Source organism: Mirounga angustirostris, unplaced genomic scaffold (assembly GCF_029215605.1).
Source record: "Mirounga angustirostris isolate CCGP_5_RB_7025 unplaced genomic scaffold, mMirAng1.0.hap1 SCAF_4, whole genome shotgun sequence".
In the NCBI taxonomy this organism is placed as follows: domain Eukaryota; kingdom Metazoa; phylum Chordata; class Mammalia; order Carnivora; family Phocidae; genus Mirounga; species Mirounga angustirostris.
The window spans coordinates 66,728,918-66,752,423 of NW_026991712.1; the positions used below are offsets into that span (position 1 = coordinate 66,728,918).

Sequence of the window (23,506 nt, forward strand, 5' to 3'; positions counted from 1 at the left end):
CAGCAAACTGGTGGTAGCTGGTAGCCTGAGCCATGCAGTGTGGCAAGATCAATCAGGTAGCTATTGTAGTAGTGCCCATGAGAATGGATGAGGGCTTGGACTATGCCCTGCTAACCCAGGGTCAAGTTCATTAAAAAATGTCTTCTGGTGTTGTGGTCATTGTGGGGCGTGTTTGAGACTCAGTTAAATTTTAAGTGATAGTTGTGGGTTTTTTTTTTTTTTTTTTTAATATGTCTTGACATTATTCCACTGGTGCCAACCTGGGCATTCCTCCCAGATTTAAAAAAAAAAGCGCTCAATCATAGACTTCTCTGAGTGAAATCCTACATGGATGTGGTTTGGCTTCTTATCCAAAGAAGCACTTACAAGTCACTCACTTGATCAAGGCATTAGTATAAATCTACTAATGGAATTGAGTTTACAAGGCACATTCCACAGACAAAGCTTTGTTCAGATCACACAATCACATAGATGAGCTGACAGCTAAAGGTTCAACTGAAATACGGCTTGAAAAGTTACTCTCAGGGTGTGAAGATATAGCCATGTTCATATTGGTTTTGCTATGATTCCATGCCAATAATGGAGAAATTTGTGACCATTCAGCATTGCTTGCTTTTACATTGCCATTACATTTAATGCTTTGATTAAAAGTGCTTGAACAGTGATATTTTTGCTACTGGGAAATTAAATCAAGTTTTAAGTCAGTTGCCATCCTGATAGAGCCAAAACATTTCAAGAGTAAAGGCTTTATTTATGAGCTGCAAAGTTAACAGAACTTTCTAGAGTGGTACAAAAGTTACCAAAGAGCAGAGGGTTGGATCACTGAAAAGTGGCATTTTTATCTAGGGATTTTTCATTTATTCTCTGTGAGGCAGAGGTTATATGAACACCAGATGCCAATCACACAGCACCAGTGGATTTGCAAGATTATAAGACTGGGGGAAAATGAAGGTTAAGCACAGGGTACAATAAAGATTACTTATGGTAATGAATTGTATAATTTTTCTAGACAGGGTTGGATTAATGTTCATCCTGAAAAGAGATTACAGTAGTTCTGATTCTTGCAGTAAACAAATACTAAACAGATCATTTATGTTTGACATGTGAATCAAGAGTCCTAAAGAATATATGGTTTATCATATACAAGGAGAAAAAATTAACCCACTCCCTAACTGTAGGCATGAGATGCCCTGGGGTTTTGTGAGGGAGTGGAGACAGTGTGCTATGTGCCACAATGTTTCTTTGTCCAAGTGCAGCCTTGAAGAGATGATCAGGGAACCCAGTTGTCATAGTCCACTGGTTGCAACCCCATTTGTATAGAGCACTCCTCCCTTTCCTGTCTGTCACAGAAATCAACTCTGCCTGCCTCATTAGTATGTCCCCTGGCCCCTGGTGCAAGTAACAGGGTATCCCAGGTGGCACTGCGTGTCCATGTTTTGTGCCATTACAGAGTGTGACCCCAGTGTCTGCTCTGCATTTTTGGAGTGTGGGTGGGGAGGGTGCTACTTGTCCTTATGGTGGATCTCAGGCTGTTTCTCTACTCACCTGATTAGGAGTGTAGAGCTCATTTATAGAATCAGTCTTGGATTCATTTGTAGAGTGTACTTTTTTGCCATCAACTACTTTTTAGAGGACAGTACCTTCTGTACGTGGCTTTAATTTGAACACTAAAATAGCATTTTTTTTTAATTTAAAAAACAATATACTGAGAAGGGCACATTGCTTCTGTGAGATTCTTCCCCAAAATGTTACCAACTCGATCTGATCATGAGAAAACATCAGACAACCCAAATTGAGGGACATTCTACAAAATAAATGGCATTTCTACAAATTAAATGACTCTTCAAAAGAAGTGTCATGCAAATTAGAAGATACCAGTTATCAAACCCCTGTAATTTCACCACCAGCAATAATGACCATTGACATCTTAAGGCATATCAGACCTTTCTCTTTGTGTTTATATTCCTTCCCATATTTGTTTAGGAAAACAATATTATGCTATTATGCCTATGGTTACTTAACTGCTTTATTCACTTAAAGATACACTGTGAACAAAGTTCTCTGAAAAGTCAATATTGACCAACTCTGTGAGTGTCATATGGTGGCCTATGGTGCCTCTGTCTGTGGAAAGGGACTCAAGGCAGATAATCTCACAGCCTCACATCATGTCATTGCTTCTACCCACCCCTCTTCACATTGTGAAGCCAGTGAGCACCATCAACTCAGTCCACCAGGGTCTTTTTACTCAGGGAGTGACTCCATGTAAGGCTTTAGTTCCTCATCTTCATAAGCCACATTCATCCATGGAATTTTCATGATTTGCTCTAACACACCTCTTGGTGAGATTGAGGATAAGAAATGTCTTGAGCAAGTTTTAACACTATGGACAAGTAGAAGTGAATATGGTATATTCTGTTCAGTATTGCTTTCCCTGATCCTTTAAGTTGTCCATCAAAAGGCAGGGATCTGCTGACCAGAGTATATAAGGTGACTCTTAGGCTCCATACATCTACCATGAAGCCATTTTACTTTTGGCTCTGGAAAGAGTTCCAAGGCGTTATAAGGAAGCTGCCACACAAGGCATCCAACTTATTGCCAAAGGGGAATTCATTACTGTAGCCAGAGTCTGCAACCTTGATGTTCATATCAGTTTCCAGTAGTTGGTTTTCTGCCTTTAGGTATATAGACAATACCCTTTTGGTGGTAATATTGTGCAGCAGACACTCTCTGGCTGAATTTGCCTGGGGCCTCTTTCTCTTTCCTGCTGTGATGATCCACTGGATAATTGAATAGCTCTTCCCCACTACCTCCATGATAGGGTAGACTGTTCCTGTCTCCATCACTTCAAATAATTTCACAATGTTTGAGCGATCCAAGGCCCTCATTATTTTGATTTTATAAGGTAGTTAACAAGATTAACTCATTAATGATTGTCATGACCATCTCTTTCCCAAATGTGTTGGGCCAACCTCACCTTGGCAAATATATCCTTGCCAATGGTAGTCGCCAATAAAGTCTTTTCCTCAGCAGAGATGGCCGAGAGGCCTGGCAGCATGATGCACTTACTTGGAGGCAGCGTGTCCCAATGTCAGCTTGAAACTGGGAAAAGCTGGGGAGAAACTTGATCCAGTTTACTTCAAAAGAAAATCACTTTCAAGGCCAATTTGAAAAACTGAACTTTATGATGAAATTGACAGTGTCAGACAAAAAATAAAGGTAAACAAAACATTAACAAACTAAATTTTAAAAATGGAAAAAAATAAAGAAAAAAGAATAAGAAAATGATTTAAAAGAATTATTAAATTTTTTCACTTTTTCCTTAAAAGTGAAAAAATTAATATGCAAAATAGATAAAAACCCTACAGTGCCACGGAAGAAACTAACTTTGGTCAAATCCCAGGTCATTGAAAACCAGCTTCCTGAGCTAGAAGGTACAAAATCCTCAGCCCCTCCAAGGTCTTAAATAGATGCTTGGGATTCTTTAACAATGGCTCTTTATGAGGTCATAGAAAGAAATGGGCCTATTGTGACTGGGGATAATCCACAGCAATTTTCTTACTTTTTGGATTCTATAACCTTTACACTTTTTAAAAATTTTAATTTAAGTTACAGTTAGTTAACATACAGTGTAATATTAGTTTCAGGTGTACAATACAGTGATTCAGCACCTCCATACATCACCCAATGCTCATCAAGACAAATGCACTCTTTAATCCCCATCTCCTATTTCATCAATCCCCCCACCCACCTCCCCTCTGGTAACCATCAGTTTAGAACTCTTTACTCTTAAAAAATACTTGTTTGTAGGGGCGCCTGGGTGATTCAGTCATTAAGTGTCTGCCTTCGGCTCAGGTCATGGTCCCCGGGTCCTGGGATCGAGCCCCTCATCGGGCTCCCTGCTCCGTGGGAGGCCTGCTTCTCCCTCTCTCACTCCCCCTCTTATGTTCCCTCTCTCACTGTGTCTCTCTCTGTCAAACAAATAAATAAGTTCTTAAAAAAAAAATACTTGTTTTTATCAATTTACACACTGCCCAATACTGATACCTTAGAATTGCCCATCTTTTTTTAATGTCCTTAATTTTTGAAAAAAATAAAAACTTCATATTAGTTTCCTGCTTAAAATTTATTATTATATGTATAGATATCTATATCTATATAGATATATATGCCTTATTTTATAGAGCGGTTTGAGGTTTACAGAAATATTGAAATTGTAGAGTTCCCATATGCCCCCTTCCCACCCACTGTAGTTTTCACAAATATTAGTATCAGTATAGTATATTTGTTACAGTTGAGCCAATATTAAACATTAATACTAATTAAAGTCCTAATTTACATCAGGGATCATTTTTGTGTTGTACATTATATGGGTTTTCACCAACGTATAATGACATAGATGCATCATTATAGCAACACAAAATAGTTTCACTGTCCCAAAAATCCCATGTGCTACACCTATTTATCCCTCTCTTCCCCAAACCCCTGGCAACTACTGATCTTTTAATAATCTCCATAGTTTTGGCTTTTCCAGAATGTCATATAGTTGTAATTATACAGTGTGTAGCCTTTTCAGATTGGCTTCTTTCGCTTTGCAATATGTGGTTAAGGTTCTTCCATGTCTTTTTGTGGCATGATAGTGCATTTCTTTTTATCACTGAATAATATTCTACCAACCACATTTACCACAGTTTGTTTATCCATTCACCAATTGAAGGATATCTTGATTGTTCCCAAGTTTTGGCAATTCTGAATAAAGTTGCTATAAACATTTGTGTGCAGGTTTTTGTGTGGACACAAGTTTTCAGCTCATTTGGGTAAATACCAAGGATCACAGTTGCTGGGTCATATGGTAAGAGTATGTTTAGTTTTATAAGAAACTGCCAAACTGTCTTCCAAAGTAGCTGTACCCTTTTGCATTCCCACCAGCAATGAGAGTTTCTGTTGTTCCATATTTTTGTCAGCATTTGGGTCAGTCAATGTTTTGAGTTTGGCCATTCTGATAGATGTGTGGTGGTAACTCCTTATTGTTTTAATTTGCGATTCCCTGAGAATACATGATGCAGGGTATCTTTTCATCTGTTTATTTGCCATCTGTTTGTCTTCCGTGGTAAGGTGTCTGTTCAGAGCTTTTGCCCATTTTTAATTGTTTTTTTTTCTTATTGAGTTTTAAGAGTTCTTTGTATATGTTGGCTATTAGTCCTTTGTCAGGTATGTGTTTTGCAAAGATTTCTCTCCCAGTCTGAAGTGTGGGTTTTCATTCTCTTAACAGTGTATTTTGCAGAACAGAATTTTTAAATTTTAATGAAGTTTTTTTTCTTTCATGGGTTGTGTTTTTGATGTTGTATCTAAAAAGTCATTGCCAGCCCCAAGGTCATCTAGATTTTTCTTATTTTATCTGCTGGGAGTTGTATAGTTTGTATTTTACAATTAGGTCTCTGATCTATTTTGAGTTAATTTTTGTGAAAGGTATAAGAATTGTGTCTGTATTTATATTTTTGCAAGAGGATGCCCAGTTGTTCTACCACTGTTTGTTGAAAAGGCTATCCTTTCTCCATTGAATTACTTTGTTCTTTTGTCAAAGATCAGTTGGCTGTATTTGTGTTGGTCTACTTTGGGCTTTCTCTTCTGTTCCATTGACCTATTTGTCTATTCTTTCACCAATACCGCACTGTCTTGATTACTATTGCTTTATAGTAAGTATTGAAGTTGAGTGGTATCAGTCTTCCCACTTTGTTCTTCTCCTTCAATATCATATTTGCTATTCTGGGTCCTTTCCTTTCCCATATAAACTTTAGAATCAGTTTGTCAATGTCCACAGAATAACTTTCGGGGGTTCTGATCAGGATTGCATTGAATCTATAGAACAAGTTGAGAAGAACTGACATCTTGACAATATTGAGTCTCCCTACTGACGTGCATAGGATATCTCTCACTTATTTAAATTTTATTTGATTTCTTTCATCACAGCTTTATAGTTTTTCTTATGTAGATTTTGTACACATTTTGTATACCGAAGTATTTCATTTTTATGGGTGCCAATGTAAGTGGTCTTGTGTTTTTTTTTTTTTTTTTAATTTCGAATTCCACTTATTCATTGCTGGAAAATAGGAAAGCAATTTACTTCTGTGTATTAACCTTGTATTCTGCTACCTTGCTATAATTTCTTATTAGTTACAGAAGGGTATTTTTGTTGATGCTCTGAAATTTTATATATAGGCAATCATGTCATCTGCAACAAGAATAGTTTTAGTTCTTCTCAATCTGTATACCTTTTATTTCCCTTTCTTGTCTTATTGCATTAACTAGGACTTCCTGTATAATGTCAAATAGGAGTGGTGAGAGGGGCATCTTTGCCTTGTTTCAGATCTTAGCAGGAAAGTATCTAGTTTCTCACTATTAAGTATGATGTTAGCATTAAGGTTTTTTGTAGATGTTCTTTATCAAGTTGAGGAAGTTTCCTCTAATCCTAGTTTGCTGAGAGTTTTATCATGAATAGGTGTTAGATTTTGTCAAATGTTTCTGTATCTATTGACATGATCAGATGATTTTTCTTTGAGGTAATGGATTACATTAATTATATTAATTGATTTTTGAATGTTGAAGCAGGCTTACATACCAGGAATAAATTTCCCTTGCTTCTAATGTATAATTCTTTCTATACACTTTTGAGTTCAACTTACTGTTATTTTGTTGAGGATTTTCACATATATGTTATGTTTATTGATCTATAATTTTCCTTTTTTGTGATGTTTTTGTCTGTTTTAGTATTAGGGTAATGCTGGCCTCATAGAATGAGTTAGGAAGTGTTTTCTCTGCTTCTATTTTCTGGAAGAGATTAGAGTGAATTGGTAATATTTCTTCCTTAAATGTTTGATAAAATTCACCAGTGAGATCTAGAGTTGGTGCCTTCTGCTTTAGAAGATTATAAGTTATTGACTCAATTTATTTGGTAAATGCACACTAATTCAGATTATCTATTTCCCCTTGTGTGAGCACTGTGAAGGCCCTAATAAGTCTGGGCCCTTAGAAGATTTTATATTACAAATTAGTCCTTGCTCAGTCTCCAGCAATTAGTCAATTACCTTTTCAGTGTCTCTCTTAAAGGCTATAGCAGCAGCTTCTGCTCCCAGTAAACTATGATTTTCTGTATTCACCTGTCTCTATAGCTTTTAGGGCAATGGTTTGCCCTGCAGCGTCAGTTCTCTAATGAATCTAAGAGGAGTTGTTGATATTCAGTTTGTTCAGCTTTTTTCTTGTGGTGAAGATGGGAGTGATTCTTCCAAACTCCTTATATAGATAACAGGGAAGGTTGAAAAATAAAACCATTCATACAGAGAATGGGAGAGCAAAACCACTTATGTACAACTGCTTACAATGTATGAATGGTTGGAAAAATTAATCCCGCTCTGTACACTAGCTATTTTCAAAGACTCTCTCTCTCAGTCTGAATGCTAAACCTCTAAGGTTGATATTTTCATTCTCATTTTCAAGTTAAAACAACAGCTGGGTGTCTACATAACTTGTATGCTGGATTTAAAATTTCCCAGTATTAGATGTGCACAAATTTATTTTTCTATAACTGATTTCTACTGATGACAGAAAACACTATTTCTAGTGAAAAGTAGTTCCAGTCACTTTGGGTTTAAAACTTGTTCTCCTTTATATATATATATAAAATGAGATTTAGGAGGAGAACTCTTCCCCTTCCTTTCTGTTGATCTGGAAAGTCCTGTAGTACAGATGTTCATGTGATCATCTTTGGCTTCCCAGTATGCCTCCTGGCCAGGACTTTGAGTGTGATCCTCCATCTTTGCATCCTTTACTCAAGTGTCCCCACTTGATAATCTCTCCTAGCTTCCAGGCAAAGCAATGCATGTGATTCTGTGCTTCCTTGGCCCACATAAGCTCTCACAGAGGCTGCCAGTATGCCAAGACCCTGCTATGCCTTCTACCGACTGACTCCTCCTCATGCCTGCATTGAAGCCAAGGAAGAGTGGAAGAATAGAGAACGTTTCAAAAGTACAGTTCTAAGAGACAGTATGAACCAAATTATATTTTCCAATTAAGAAGCTTCTAAAGTAAGTCCAGGAAAGGTAAAATGGCAGCTTTAAAAGTTCTTTGCTCAACCAAAAGTTTGTTCAAAAGGTCACTATTATAATCAGATACTGCATTGCACATCAGTTGTGTAGTTTCTGACATTTTAACCACACATTTTACACAAAAGAAAATCTTTATTAATTAGGAAAAATTAAAAAAATTATTAAGGCACTGTTACAGATATTAGATGACCTAATACAAATATTTTATGTCTTCAGAAACTTAATCAACGCATAGGTTTTTTTTTTCCTGAATTGGTGTACATGTATAAAGATTGCTCACCACTTACTTAGAAGGTTGTTACAATAACTCGGACTCCTAGCCTAGAATGATCCCAGGAAAAGTGGAATAGAAGAAATTACTTGACATGTATAGATTGCTGTGGAAAATGCTGGGCTTTAAATGTCTCAGGGAACGATGTGTGATAGGTCACTAGCCAAACCTTTTCCCTATTTATTTAACTAAAGGTATAGCATAAAGACAAACTGCAACTATTACTAGAAATGAAGTATTCTATGTTGGTTCACCTCTTCAAATCTTATATGCTTCTTTTTAACCAAAGGAAAACTAAAACATCTCTTATGTTTTATAGCCATTTTATGTATTTAGATTCTTCTCCACTATTTGCTTCCAGAGAAATTTGGATCGTACTTGACATTTTTCATAAACTTCAAGATGTGTCCCACTATTTGTATGGAAGAAATTGCAAGTGGTGATAGTTGTTTATGCATAGAACTTGGGTTTAATTATTAAGAAACTTTGTAAGCTTTAATTTGTATTACTTACAAGTTGTATCCTGCTAGTGTCTTAAGTAGTAAAGATGATATTTGAGGAAGTGTATAGTGTTCCAGTGGGATTGAGAGGGGGTGTGGACCACAATTTTTGTTTTTTTGTTTTCAGGGTGTTTTTTGTTTTTCTTTGTTTTTTAGTTACCCACCATTGCTTCAGAACCTGTTCCTTTTAAGTTTGGGACTTGATCATTCCCAACAAGCATTAGGCATCCCATCCCCTCACTCAGCAGTGGGCAGTGGACAATTCATTTTCAAAGTCACAGAGCGTGAGAGAGACAAATAGCAGTATTTGCACTGTGCCATATGTCAGCAGTCTTTCTGGACCATTATGATGATGTCTTTCCTCTCTAAATAATTTTTACAAATATACTGATGAAGACAGATTTCTGTTGCCCGTCTTCGGTAGGTCATAAGTTGAAATAGCACTATATTTTTTCCTGAAAATATGCAGTTGTGACATGGTGTTTCATAGTTTTAAGCTCATTGCTGCCAAAATGAACACAGCTGTAAGAAATGATGATCCTCTCATCTTTGTAACAATAAAACCGCTTCCTAATGTGTTTCCCTAACTCCAAACATTAACTTAATATTCCTCTGGATTTCTGAGTTCCATCCTTTCCCCCCACGGAAATCCATGAAGAATACAGCTTTTGACCAAATGACAGAGCATAGAGGATGAAATTAGTTGCATTAAATTATGATATGACAAAAAGCCTTTCAAAATCTTTGTCACAATGCAACATCCAAGCACCATTAAACAAAACAGGATAAAAATAGACCAAGGAAGAGAGTTAATATTTTGAAAGGAAATTTTGTGAACTAAGATCACTTGCAAAATTTGGAAGCCATTGATTGAGAGCCTGAATGCTATGGCAATTTCTGACTTAGAGATCCTACTCTACAATCATATATGTCATCTCTTGTTTAATCTTTGGATATAGAATTAACTATTACTGCACTTTTTGGTACACTTTTGTATTTCTCAAAAAAGCAAGTCTCCATTGGTAAAGCTAGCATTTAAGAAAATAACAGAGAAGGGGAGGAAGAAGAAGATACACATTTTTATGTCATGTTTCTTGTCTTCCTATTTCTAAGTACATATATTTAAATAATAGCACACATTTGTAAATTAGTATAAAAATCAATTGTCTTCTAAAAACAGAAAGGAGAGTTTTGATACCTGTTTCCTTTATTTCTATCATACCTTGGGTTTATTTTGTGTTAGTTTTTTTTTTTTCCCCCTGAAAGATCTGATGTTTATTTTTTAAGTTTAATTCTACCATGTTGGGTTGTGGGAAAATAAAAGCTTTTGATAGGGTTAATCTAACCACATAAAATTCCATGTTGAGTATGATCATAATCCTGATCTTTGATTGGTCTTGAGCTAGTAATATCTTGTGATTAATCAGAATGGGCTGTACTGCCTCTAGTGTAAGTCATCTTCACAGATGGGATAGAGAATTATCAGAGTTCTCTTGAATATTTGTTTTAATCCCTTCTAGGATAAAATGGCCTTGGGTTTTTTTTTTTTTTTTTTTTTACTTTAAATCAGATTGAGCTCACCAAATAAATGAAGAAGAAGAAATTTTGAAGTCCAGTTTTGCTAAGATTATAGGTCAAAAAAGAAGAAACTTGTTTTTTAATTCACAGTATTTCAGTGTTTCACTGAACGTGTTTCATATGTTGTCTTGTAAAATTTGACAAATATTCCTAGTCCTTTGTAATTTGAATAAAAAACTCTACAAAAGAATACAGCAAAATATACTTCATGGAAATAATGTTGAGCTTTTTATTGTTCTCAACAGCATAAAAGATTTTTCAAGATTATTAACTGCTCTTCTAATTATATAATTCCAGTCTAAAGTGACATCTGATAACAAAGAGCTTTACTTTGGCAAGTAAACTACCTGACATCTAACACTCAGCAAGAGCTCTCATACATAAAATGTTTACTGAGTGTAGCTGTCATTTCAGCCAGCCATTTGGGTCTTACAAGATACAATTTCTCAAAAATGTTGCTCACCAAAAGCTGTGAATTGAACTGTCTACCCCAAAGTCACATACTGGTGGGGCCCAATTAATTCATATCTATGATTATATAGTAATCATTAAATAAAATAATTGAAAAAAGTTGTGTAATTCATCCATTTACTTTTAGGCTGGATTAATAACCCATATGTATTAAAATAAGGACTTAATTTTTTCTTGTTTGTTTATTTTTCTTATAGGAGACCTGGTGAGCCTCCACTGATAAAAGGCTGGCTTCCTTACCTTGGAGAGGCCCTGAAATTACAAAAGGATCCTTTAGGTTTCATGAAAACTCTTCAAAAACAACATGGTAACACTTTCACTGTTCTCCTTGGAGGTAAGCAACACTTCTATAAGTACCTTCCATAAATCATAAGCTCCCCATTGTTCCTTAAGTTGTTACATTTTTCTATAGACAAAATATGGAATATTTATATTATTGTTTTGTTTGTAGACCAATACAAAAGAAAACTATGTTTTTGAATACAGTGATTTTCACAGTAAAAAATGAATTATAAAAATCTTGAGGGTACTTAGGGAACCCTACTCTCCTGCCATCACCTGTGATTTTGGTTTGGTTTGGCTTGGTCTGATTTTAAAAATGATTAAAAGAGAAATAAAAGCTAGAACGCATTAACAGACTTCATTTTGTAGAGCAGTCTTAGGTTTAAAGAAAATTTATCAGATCTGAGATTTCCCATATATCCTATTTCCTTTGATCAGAATTTTCCTTATTATATCCCATACTCTGTTGCAGCTGATGAGCCAATGTTGATATATTATTAAAAGTCTGTGATTTACATTAGGGTCCACCTTTGTGTTGTACAGTTCTTCGAGTTTTGACAAATGTGTGTCATGGATCCATCATTCAATGGATATTATTCACTATCATAGAGAATAGTTTAACTGCCCTAAAAATCCTCTGTGTTCCACATATTCATGCCACTTTTGCCCCAACCTGAGCCCCTAGCAACCACTGCTATAGAATGTATTTTTAATTTTAAAAAGTGTATTATGCTTCTAACTTCAATAAAATGCTTACAAAAGAAAAAAGAAAACGGCAACAAGATCACTAAACATCCCAACATCATAGGGCTGAGAGGAAGAGTTGGGATGTTCTTTACTCATCCTCCTTGAAGGCCCATGTTTTCCAGCTGTATCGGCTATCTATTCCTGCAGAACAAACCTCCCCTAGATGTAATGCCTTCAAGCAACCAGTCTGACCTGAGTCACTTTTGTGGCTTGAGTCATCTGACTGCTTAACTGGGACTGGATGTTCCAAGACGGCCTCATCACATACATGCCTGGCTGGGCCTCCTTGTACACATGATGTTTCATTCTCAAGATGTCCTTACATGGCAGCTAGTGTTTCAGGTGGGTGAGAAGCCCCCTGAGGCCTAGGCTGAGATATTACAAAACCTCATTTATACCACATTTTATTAGAGCGGTCACAGGCCAGCCCCAACTCAAGGGTAGGAAAATACACTCCACCACTTCCTGGGAGAATGGCAGAGTCCCATTGCAAAGGAGCACAGGTAGAGATAGAAAGAATTTACTGTGGCCATCTTAGCACACGGTCTTCCACATCAGCTTATCACTGGGCTAGCTATTCCATTTCTTCACTTTTGTATGTCGTATGTCCCAGAAGTCTGATCTGTACAGACTAGATTATCCTCACTTCTTTGTCCTCTGACTTCTGCCTGGGCATGCTGGTGGGAGGGCAGGAAAGGCTATGTTCCAGGTCCCCATTTCTCACTGGGCTCTGGCAACAGAGTTCACTCTCCTTCCTTTCCTTCCCAAGAAAAATGAAGGCATCAGGTATCATCTCACTCAGATCCTCGCATATCTACCAGATATCCCTGTGTCTCACAACTTTCCTCACTACCTTTTCTCTAATTTCAAAGAACGTTTAAGAAAATCCAATACCTGTCCCCATCACCCTTACTTCCTGCCTCCACAGGGCTGGTGTTTATTTATTCCTCCCACACATATATCTTCATTTTTTTTCTCTCTCTTGGGTCCTTACCTATAGCTTAAAACCATGCTTCTCCTATATTCTCCTTCTAGTTACCTTTCATTTCTTTTTTTTTTATCTTTTGCATCCCAGTATTTCAAGAGAGATTCCTACATTTGCTGCCCATACTTCTTTCTGCCTTGCTGAGGCCATTAATGGACCTTCACTGACTAGACCTCTCTACTTGGTCTGACAATGCAGATCCCTCATTCCTCCTTAAAACACCCTATTCCTTCACTCTATTGATACTGCACCTTCTGGTTCTTTCACTGACTCTGAGTATTCCTTATCTAGGTCATCTTTACTTATGCCCCTTTCTTTGCTCAACCCTTTTCATCTTTCTCTAACCAGGCTTGGAATTTTCTGTTCTATTCCTAAAGAATTTAGGTGGTTTCTTCTTACTGTAATTATTTTGTTGAGTATCAGAAGCAACGTTTTGTACACAGAGCAACTTCATTTCAGTGCTGCCATTTTAATGTAATGGGGAGAAAAAACAATGATCCAACGGGATGACATTGTCAGCATGGCTGAGTATTCAGAAAATGAACAGGCAATATCCATTTCCTCACAACTTACTCCTTTGCCTGCAAGTCTCTCCCAATACTCTGATTTCAGAAAAATTGAAATGGAAAAAAAATCATGCATCTTAGAGCAATTGTAGTGTAATCCCCACAAGGCTTCCCAAGATCTGGGCGCCTCCTACCTCTCTGGCCTCATCTCTTTCTACAGCTTGCCTTAATGCACTATTTTTATTTTTATTTTTATTTTTTTTGCCTTAATGCACTATTAATGCACCAAATTGTTTGAAATTTCCTCCTCACACACGATGCCCTTTTGTGCCTGTGTTTCCTCTTGCTGTTTTTTCTGCCTGAGTGCTGTTCTTCTCTTTGTGAGTCCTCCTGAAAAGATGACTGACATGGATTCATCTTTTGAGGCCATAGTCACATATCACTTCCTTCCAAAAGCTTCACTGACCATCTCTTCTCCCTGGTTGTGTTGGACGCCTCTTCTCCAGGCTCCCATTACTCTCAGTATCACTCTGTAATGGCATTTAATAAATTGTGAATTTATTGCTAATTCATTTGTCTATTTCCCTTCATTATTCTTCAGTTCCTCTATTGCCAAAATTTAGACCAGAGCTCAGCACTGATTGATTCACAATAAATATTTGATGAGGATATTCCCAATACCTTAGAGCTGATGAAATACTTACTATAATACAAATAAAGGCCATAGCTGGTGTTTATATTCTAAGTGAGCTTTTGGCTTCATAATAACAAAACTCTATTATTCACTTTAAAAAAAAGAAAGTCACTCTTACTTAAAAAAATTTAAATTTTATGAATAGATATGACAAATTAGCAAACTTTTCAGTTTTCCCTTTTAATACGTCATACAAAAATAATCTAAGTTGATTAAGGAAAAACTTGTGGCAAGTTGAATAATTTTATTCACTGCTCAAAAACAACCAATTTCTGCTGATACTTGATATCTTAATCTTAGACACCAAGAAGCTTGCTGAATTTCTGACGTCCAAATAATTTGACCATGGCCATGTTTTTGAACTCAACAGTACACAAGCAGGTGTTGAATATGTACTACCACCTCCCTTTGGCTTCTTACTAGAGTTTGAATAGATTCCTGTCAAGTTATCCTGTTAATGTATGTGGTTCTAATGATCAGCTTGCAAAATAGCACCTTTGGAAATGTGAAACAAGGGACCAGAGTCTTCCACCCTTGTCCCGTAATGTGATTTCCGTTAGTGTATGTTCTTGCATGATGAGCAAATGATTAGCATCCCCAAAAGTCTCAAGGGACACGGATGTCATCTTAATAAAGAAATTAAAAGGTACATCTTTTCATGAGAAACCACGTAAATTCGTGACCTGTCGCAGAAAATAGTTCTCTAATTGGTTTTGTGTGGTGGTGGAGCAGAGTCGTTTTCCCTAGATGTCATGCCAGCGAAGCACCACTCTACATCATTGTCAACAGCTAGTGAAATCTCCCTAATAAGAGGGGGAGTATGTAATGTGTTCATCCTCATAAAATAAAAAGTTGGTTCACATTCCGCTTTCCAACGAATATTTTCAGCTTGACCTTCTAAAAAATTCTATTGAAGAACAAACTAAGCGTGGAAATGGAAAGCTTATAATTATGGAAAATCTCTTTAAAATCCAAATTTATCTCTTATTTGCTGACAGGCATTTCTAAATCTAAGTACTCAAATAGTTGTTCTGAATTCCCATGGATGTTGCCTCTGTAAAGCACCAAATATCTGAGATGAAAACATCAAAATTCAATTTATAATGATCCAGATGTCAAACTTTTTGTATAGAAGACATCAGGGTGAATGATTTAGTTTTGTTTTTTTTTTTTACATTTACTGATGTACTTTGCATCATGTAGCTCCACCTTCCTAAAAGAAGTAATTTGGAAAGAAGTAAAAAGGCTGCTGAGTTAGTAAAGGATCAATGCAGGTTATACAGGAATGCTAGAGTTAATATCTTAAGACCCAGTCAGCTCTGAAAAGGGAAGAGAATAAGATTATTGGCAAAGAAGACATTAAAAATTTTGACCCCATTTTAAATTTACTGCCCAAAAAGATGATTATATATGTTACATGTTATATATTATATATATTACGTATTATATACATTTATATTTTTTTGCAGAAGTGAGCCCCATTTTGACATTTCTATTTTAGACAAATACAAACTCCGATATTCTTTAAATCAATATTTCATATCAACTACTCACAGCATTCTTTTCTCTCTTGAAAACATGACAATGGATATTGTTTCTACCTTGTGATCTTGGTATACTAGGCAACTTGCCTATCGACACTTGGTATTCATTTACATAAAATCACACTGGAGCAAAAGTTAATTTCACTCCAAGAATACATGGCCTTCAGAATAACTTTTCAGATTTCCTTTGTTAAGAAATTTAAATTCATTTTATGAATGTATATGTGTTTTCCTAACTGTCTGATTAAAGATTACAAAGAAACTCTGATTTTGCATCTCACATTAGCAGATGGTGGACAGATGGTTTAAATTAATATTAATTTTGGAAAACTTAGCTTAAATTGTTTATACTGAAGATTAAAAGTTGGAAAGCCAACTAACATCTCCAGGGTTATTAGTACTTCCAAACCCACTTGAAAAGTAAAACCCAGAAAATCAAAATGTCTATTTTAAAGCAATCCACATCTTACTCAGAAAGATAGTTAATAAAACACAATGCCTTGAGGTTGAAGAAATTAAAAAAAGAATGAGAAGGAGAAAATACAGATCCTGGAGTATAAAGAGCCTTGAAGAGTGAGAATTTTATCTACAAATAAATTGATTTTAACTAATCAGTAATGATTTTTTTAAAAAAACCTGTAATAACTGCTCATTAAAAAAAAACTATTAATAATTGGCTGCTAACTGGAACCAGTTTTTCCACATTTAGGTTTTATTTCTTTTAATTGAAGTGAATCTCATAGTTTCTTCCCATATCCTTACCCCCAAGGGGGAGAGAGAGAGGGGAATGTATGTGTATTTGTGATGAATTGTAGACAAAAACTCTCACATTCACACAGCCTCTATTTCAGTAGGCCAGTGGCCAGTAGCTCATGCTGTCTTGGCTGAATATAGTTTTATCCTTCCACTTAGATTTTAATGAATGTAGAAAATTAGTAGGAAAAATTCAAAATATTCCCTAAAAATTGCATGTTTTACAAACTGAAACTTTTATACATTCTCTGAATTTTAGTGGCTAATTTAAAATAACCCTAAAGATATTTAGCAAAATCTTCTCATTTGGTGAAAGGAGGAAAGTATGAATCACCACCTGTGAAAATACATAGCTTTGCCTAAAATTATATCTTTTGCAAAATGAGAGAATTCATTCTTTTTTTCAATTATTTGTCAGGCAGATGCTGGCAATTTTATTTAATTAAGATGCTATGGTAAAGCAGGTGTCATAAAATATGCTCCAATCCAGTTGAGTCCTTTTTGCTCTCACTAAGGGGGAAACATCCAGTTTACTTTATTAATGCAGCTTTGGGATCTGACCAGAATGAATAGCCACTTCTAGCTTTACCCTCATTCCTAGATTGGCCCACCTTATTAAATAAATCAAGGAGAAATATGGTGAATAAAATTCAAGACATATGATTTATTTTTAGAAAAAAAATCTTAGCACATGTATATGAATGTATATTAAAAGCTTAAATGATGTTTTAAAATTGTAAAACAAAAACACATTTATCCTGTTTCAAGAATTAGGTTGAAAATTATTCAAAACTTTATTCTAAATCCTGTACCACATTGAATTTAATTTCTGTGATGCTGTTTGAATTACCAATAAATAACAAATGAGACGTTGTTGGTCTAAGAAAGTACACTCACGTACACGCACACACACCAGAGGAATAAAAAGTGAAAGTGTGAATGATCCTACAAACTTTAATGTCTCTTGTTTTCTAGAAGGCAATAAATAGGCATTACACTTTGTAGGATCATCTAAACTTCATGTGTGTTCTTGGGAAAGAAAGATTTATTAAATGCCATTATTAAATACTATTTGCATAATACTTCTATTTAGGCGTCTTAAAATAGCACTCTAGTGAGAAGAAATCAGCCCTGTGTGAGGAAAAGAACAGTGCATGGGGAGTGTCTTCTTGCCCAGGCTCTCAGGGGGAGCAGGGTAGAGCTGGGAACTCTTCAAGGTTCCGACAGTTTTGAGAGCCCTACCAAAGTAGGACCGCGTTCCTCACTATGCTGCCTTGAATCACTTCAGGCCCCTATCAAAAATAAAGACTCATAGGTCCCACATCTCAACCTTCTGAATCAGAATCAGGCAGAAATCTGTATTTTTAACCAGTACCCTACGTCTTTTAGTTGGGTAAGTTTGGACAACACTGATCTATGAAAAGACCAAATGTCACCACCTCAAAGAACTCTTGCTGATAGGTAACTCCCAGCAGACCAAAGTGGATTTCACTTTCTGCTTCCCTTACCTTGTGTTCACACCTCTGCTAGAATGATTTCTTCACATCTTTTTATCTTAAGAGGAAAGAGATCCAAACAAGTATCTGAATCTCAGTAAGTGAAGAATGTAGGGATGAATGCATGAATGGACAGGTTCTCGTTTGGAATCCTGTTTTAGTCACAAATCAGTAGGTAACCTTGGACATGTTACCAAATCTCCATGAACCACTATTTTCTCATCTATAAACAAGAAAATGCTGGCAGTTGTGATTTGGTATTTGTCACATTAAACATTAATTTGTGAGTATCTGCTTCATACCATATCTTCCTTTGTCTGAGTTAAAATTATCTTATCCAGCCAAAGCTAAGATGATATCAAGTATGAAATGGGTCTCCATGTAGTGTAAATAATAATTTGATTGTTTGATGTTTGTATTCTGTTTGTATTATTAGGGAAATATGAGAAATGTTTAAGTCAAGGGATTCTGAGGATGTTTCAAGGGTAGTTTAAATATTTGGGTATTTAATTAAAATAAAAGAGTATCTTTTTAAAGGTCTTTCAGAACTTAAGAATATTAGAGTTTCTCCCACTATCTTCCATTTTTAAAGGAAACGTGGGGAATCTTTGAACAAAATGGATATTTATTAAACTTTGCACCTTTCTGGGTGTTAGTTATTAAGGTCTCTATAATTTTGATTAAAATCTTTTCAAATTTCAGGTATTTGTTTGTTTTGCTCCCAACTGAGCTCATATTCTCATTTATTTCTTTTAGGAAAGTATATAACATTTATCCTGGACCCTTTTCAGTACCAGTTCGTAATGAAAAGTCACAAATTAAGCTTTCAAATATTCACTAATAAACTATTAAGGAAAGTATTTTCCATCGAAAAGTTGGCAACCAATGATGACCTGAACAATGACCTTCATGGCTGCTATCATCTTTTACAAGGGAAGTCCTTGGATATACTCACAGAAAACATGATGCAGAATTTAAAACAAGTGTTTGAGCTCCAGTTATTAAAAACCACAAATTGGGACACGGCATACCTGTTGACATTCTGCAGCTCAGTAATATTTGAGGTCACGTTCACAACCATATATGGAAAATCTCTTGCTGACAATAGGAAAACATTTATTACTGAGCTAAGAGATGATTTCTTAAAATTTGATGACAAATTCCCATATTTAATATCAGACATACCCATAGAGCTTCTAGGAAATGTCAAATCTATTAGAAAGAAACTTATAAAACGCTTGACCTCAGAACACTTAGCTAAGACACAGGGATGGTCAGAAGTTGTTCAAATGAGGCAAGATATCCTGGAGAAATACTATACGCTTGAGGACTTTGAAATAGGAGGTAAGAAACTTCTGAATGATTACTTGTCTAAAATAAAATAATTTACAATAGACCTTTGAAATAAAAAGACAAAATGGTGACCTTGAAAATTTTTATGCTCTTTCTAATTGGCTAGTGATAAAATGTTTTACTCTGAAACAACCCTCTGTGATAATTGATTTTTTCTTTTTTTTCTTTTTTCTTTTTCTTTTTTTTTTTGCTGAGGTGGTAAAACAAGATACTTAATGGGGATAATGAGAAAGAGTATAACTAAGCTGCATTTACTCCTCTTATCTCGTCCCCCACCTTCCCACCCCCCACGCGCACATTACATTTTAAACTATTCTCATTAAGCAGAAAATTAGACTTCAGAAGCCTATTGGTCCTCATTAGCATGCACTGATCCTTGGCTGGGTCTGTGTCCTAACATCTTTTAATTAGCACACTGCAAATCTAATCAGTGTAATAAACGCTATTAATCTTCCTTTTCACTTATTTTCTCCCAGCACATCATTTAGGCTTTCTCTGGGCTTCTGTGACAAACACTATTCCAGCTACGTTCTGGGCGATGTATTACCTCCTACAGCACCCGGAAGCTATGGCAGTACTCCGTGATGAAATTGACCATTTGCTGCAGTCAACAGGTCAAAAGAAAGGGTCTGGATTTCCCATCCAGCTCACCAGAGAACAATTGGACAGCCTGGTCTACCTAGGTAATTTATTTTTATCTGTTATGAAGAAAAGAAGGTACCTCTCTGCAAACTCAGTTTATCACTCAAAGCTGTTTACCAAGAGGTGGAGGACACAGCTGCCTAATTGACATAATAACACCCATTTACATCAATTATAAATTATGTAGTTTATAGCTGTAGATACTCTCATTACATGTAAACATTAAGGCCTAGGTAATTAACTATGCAAGGTATGCAAAAGGCTAACCCAAAGCTTTGCAATTATTTGAAAAAAAGTTTATGCCTATTAAGTCATTTGATTCTGAGCATCTGTTGGTGTGCTAACGCTTTCCAAACACTGCTACACTATCTTGACAAGAAAGGTATTTGGGGATTGAAAAAGAGAGGATTCCAGAAAGGCAACTTGTGTACAAGATGTATTTATTCTTCCCTAAAATGGTGTCTATATTTGCAGGCAGAGGTTAGGATGTTTTATACAGCTTGATGTGTATGATTCTCAAAAAGGTAGTAAAAGTGATTTCCCCTGGAACTTCCTGCTTTAAATGTACTTGGGGGAGAAAAAGGAAGAAGAAGGTAGGAAAAAAAGGGAGACAGGGAGGAAAAGAAGAAGCAACAGCTACTAATTACTCCATGTGAAATGTCAATATTTTATAAAATATTCATTGACTCATGAGATATTCATGGTCACTATTTCAAATATGTTTGAGGTCAGGAGTGACTAAGTCATTTTTCTATTTCTACATAGACCTATACGCCAGTGATGTGAGCTTTCGATGACAATGGATTGCATTCTCCTTTACTGGTTTTGATAACACGCTTCATATCTTTATGTGAATAAACTTTAACTCCCCAAGTTAAATTCCATATCAACGAGTTATTTTCTGTCCCTTCGGTATTGACATTTCCTCCTGTGGTATCCTTTACTATACAATAATCCAAGACCCTTTGGATGCACGTAAGAGTAAGTCTTTATATACCTCTGTTGCTTCACTCCTCTGATAATGTAGGCAAGTATTTTAGCCTATGGTGGCCTCAATTGTTTATCTTTTAAGTGTGTTCCAGATCCTTTGATGGGAACTTCTGGGAGCCAAGAACTTAAAGATCTTGAGTAGTGTTGACTGCCGGGCGACATTAAAAAGACTGGCCCATGTGTTCTAGAGAATGTTCCCACTGAGTAGGCTAAGACCCATCAGAGGCAATAACAGGAAGCTTGTCTTGTACTGACAGTGGGTTAGCTTGTTCAATCAATTGGGATAAATGTGACACCTTCTAGTTTGTTGTTTTTTAGCATACATTAGCAAAGTCATTCTATATTTGCTCGGTGAAAGAAAATAATCCCAACATTATTAAAATACAAATATTATTTTGGTTTTCTTTGCAGAATTATTGATGAACAAATCCAAAAAATTTGCATAAAATTCTGGGCAGTAGCCTTCACATGGATACGCAGTATTTTGGGGGTAGAAGATATACAGTTCTATGAAAATCAAGGTTGCTTTCCTATGTATTCAAGTAATTTCAGTTGTATTTTATGAATCAGATGATGCGTACTGGAAACTAGAGCAAATAAACTTAAAGGAATATGTGTTTGTATTCTGTACACAGTTATTACTTTTAAAAATTTAGTTGAAATTCATCAACTCTCTTCTTACTCTCAAGTGTGTTGTTGAAAGAAAAGATCATTTTAAAATGACAGTATTGAAGCAGAAATGTTTAAATGTATTTGATCAGAAAAAATGGCAAGTTCCAGCACTACACTTTGGGTCCGTTTAAGTCCATAGCTAGAGCTAGAGATTTTCATACTTGGAGCCCTCATAAATTTATGGCTCCCTTATCAACAAATGAACAGTAACGATCCCAAGAGAGTGTAGATCTACCTGGATAAAGGCAGCACCTTCAGCAATCTAGAAAAGGTGGATTGTCTGTTCATCGTGACCTTGGTTACCAACAGAGGCCAGTGTTGTTCATTATGAGAATTTAATCTTCTGGAAAATAATGTGCATTTTTTTCTTACATGAGATAGACAGTTTTATGCAGATTGAAACAAATTTTTATATGAATCAGTTACACAACAGATAACCTCTGCATCTAGTCGCAGTTCAATTGTGAATATTCCTCTATATCAGAAGAGTATGACTATATGTACAAAGGGAAGATTTACAGGATTAAATATTTACAGCGTACCCCATGGTATGGGTGTATGTGTTTCCCCTTTTTCACATCCCTAAGGACAGAGGTCTATGTATTCCAAGTGCATTTCTTTATAAAGAAAGCTATCTTGAATTTAGTATTATAAGGAAAAAGATCGCAAGCATGAAACAAATGCTGCTTTTTTTAACTAGTAAGAAGAAAGAAGATTTTTTTTTAACAAAGATTTTGCATGTCAGCATACATTGATTATACAGTAAGGTTGAAAGGAAAGTTAGAATGCCATAGAAATGAGTGCCTTATTCCTGAACAAAAATGATTTCTCTTCTTTAGAGTGATTACAGAAGACAAAGCCCAATGGGACATAGGTTTATCATGATGCAAATCATTGTGCATATATTACTGACATTTGTGGCTCAATCCTGTAGACCTTACATGTATCAAATTTCCTCTGACATCATATACACTTAATCTCAGCAGAAGTTAAAATATGTAACATAGATTGGGCTTTTAAGTACCAAGCCTGTTTAAGTAATTCAAAGCAATCATCTGTTGTAAGAGGTTGTGAGGGATTTATGCTTTTTTCCAGTCCTCTTGAGAACCTTTCTTTAAAACCATTCTACCCTTTTCTTTTAGATAAAGAAAAGCACAACTTTCTATTTTTGTATATTTATGTAGCTTATTATAAGGGCTCTGCTTATCATGACCTCACTAAAATTTTATATCTCTCAGTGTTTAGTAAAGGTCTCTACAACAAAATTTAAATATAATTTTAAAAATAAGTAACTACAGTGAAACTCAGATAAATGTCAGTGGGGGCCTAAATCTTAACAGGAAGAGTTGCTATTTGAACAGAAGTTTGAGAAACCCTGAGAGAAAACTAAGAATTTTTCAGTTTTCCAGGAAAGAAAAACCTGGGGTGGAGGTAGGATTTAGAACTATAGATTTCCAAGACAGGAGAAGGAAAAGGAGAAAAGATGAGTGAGAGAGAAGATAAGACAAAAGAGACTGCAAGGAGAGGAAGCTCTCAAAATTGGAATTTTGACAAATGGATAGCAGATAACCTCACTGGAGTACTACTTCTGACTTCCATGTTTACCTAGATAATGTATATACATAACTTAAAAAGTATGGATTCAATAAATGTCATCTATTTCTATCACCAAAATAATCGTTAATCTCAATGCCATCCCTACTACAATGTGCACGTTGTGTTCTTCATTTTCAGTTATTTGTGAACCAAGCTGGTTGGAAATTCAAGTCTATCTTACCCCACAGGCGTGCTCTTTCTGTGCATCACACATGAAAAAAACAAACCTGCTTTAAGTAAGAGGAACGTAAGTCGAAGTGGATTATAACTTCTGAACTGAATAACTGAATCATTCAAGAGAATTGCAGGCACCTAATTTTGTTCAAT

At 35.7% G+C, this 23,506-nt stretch overlaps 1 protein-coding gene across 2 annotated transcripts in view; it reads left to right on the forward strand.

Moving 5' to 3' along the window:
• LOC123859028 (cytochrome P450 7B1) overlaps nucleotides 1-23,506 on the forward strand; it is a 184,721-nt gene that overhangs the window by 140,969 nt on the left and 20,246 nt on the right. For both annotated transcript variants that reach the window (XM_045896482.3, XM_064588275.1), the window contains exons 2-4: nucleotides 11,117-11,253; nucleotides 18,683-19,270; nucleotides 19,756-19,962. In XM_045896482.3, the coding sequence (XP_045752438.1) occupies nucleotides 11,117-11,253; nucleotides 18,683-19,270; nucleotides 19,756-19,962 (932 nt within the window). The remainder of the gene's footprint in view (nucleotides 1-11,116; nucleotides 11,254-18,682; nucleotides 19,271-19,755; nucleotides 19,963-23,506) is intronic.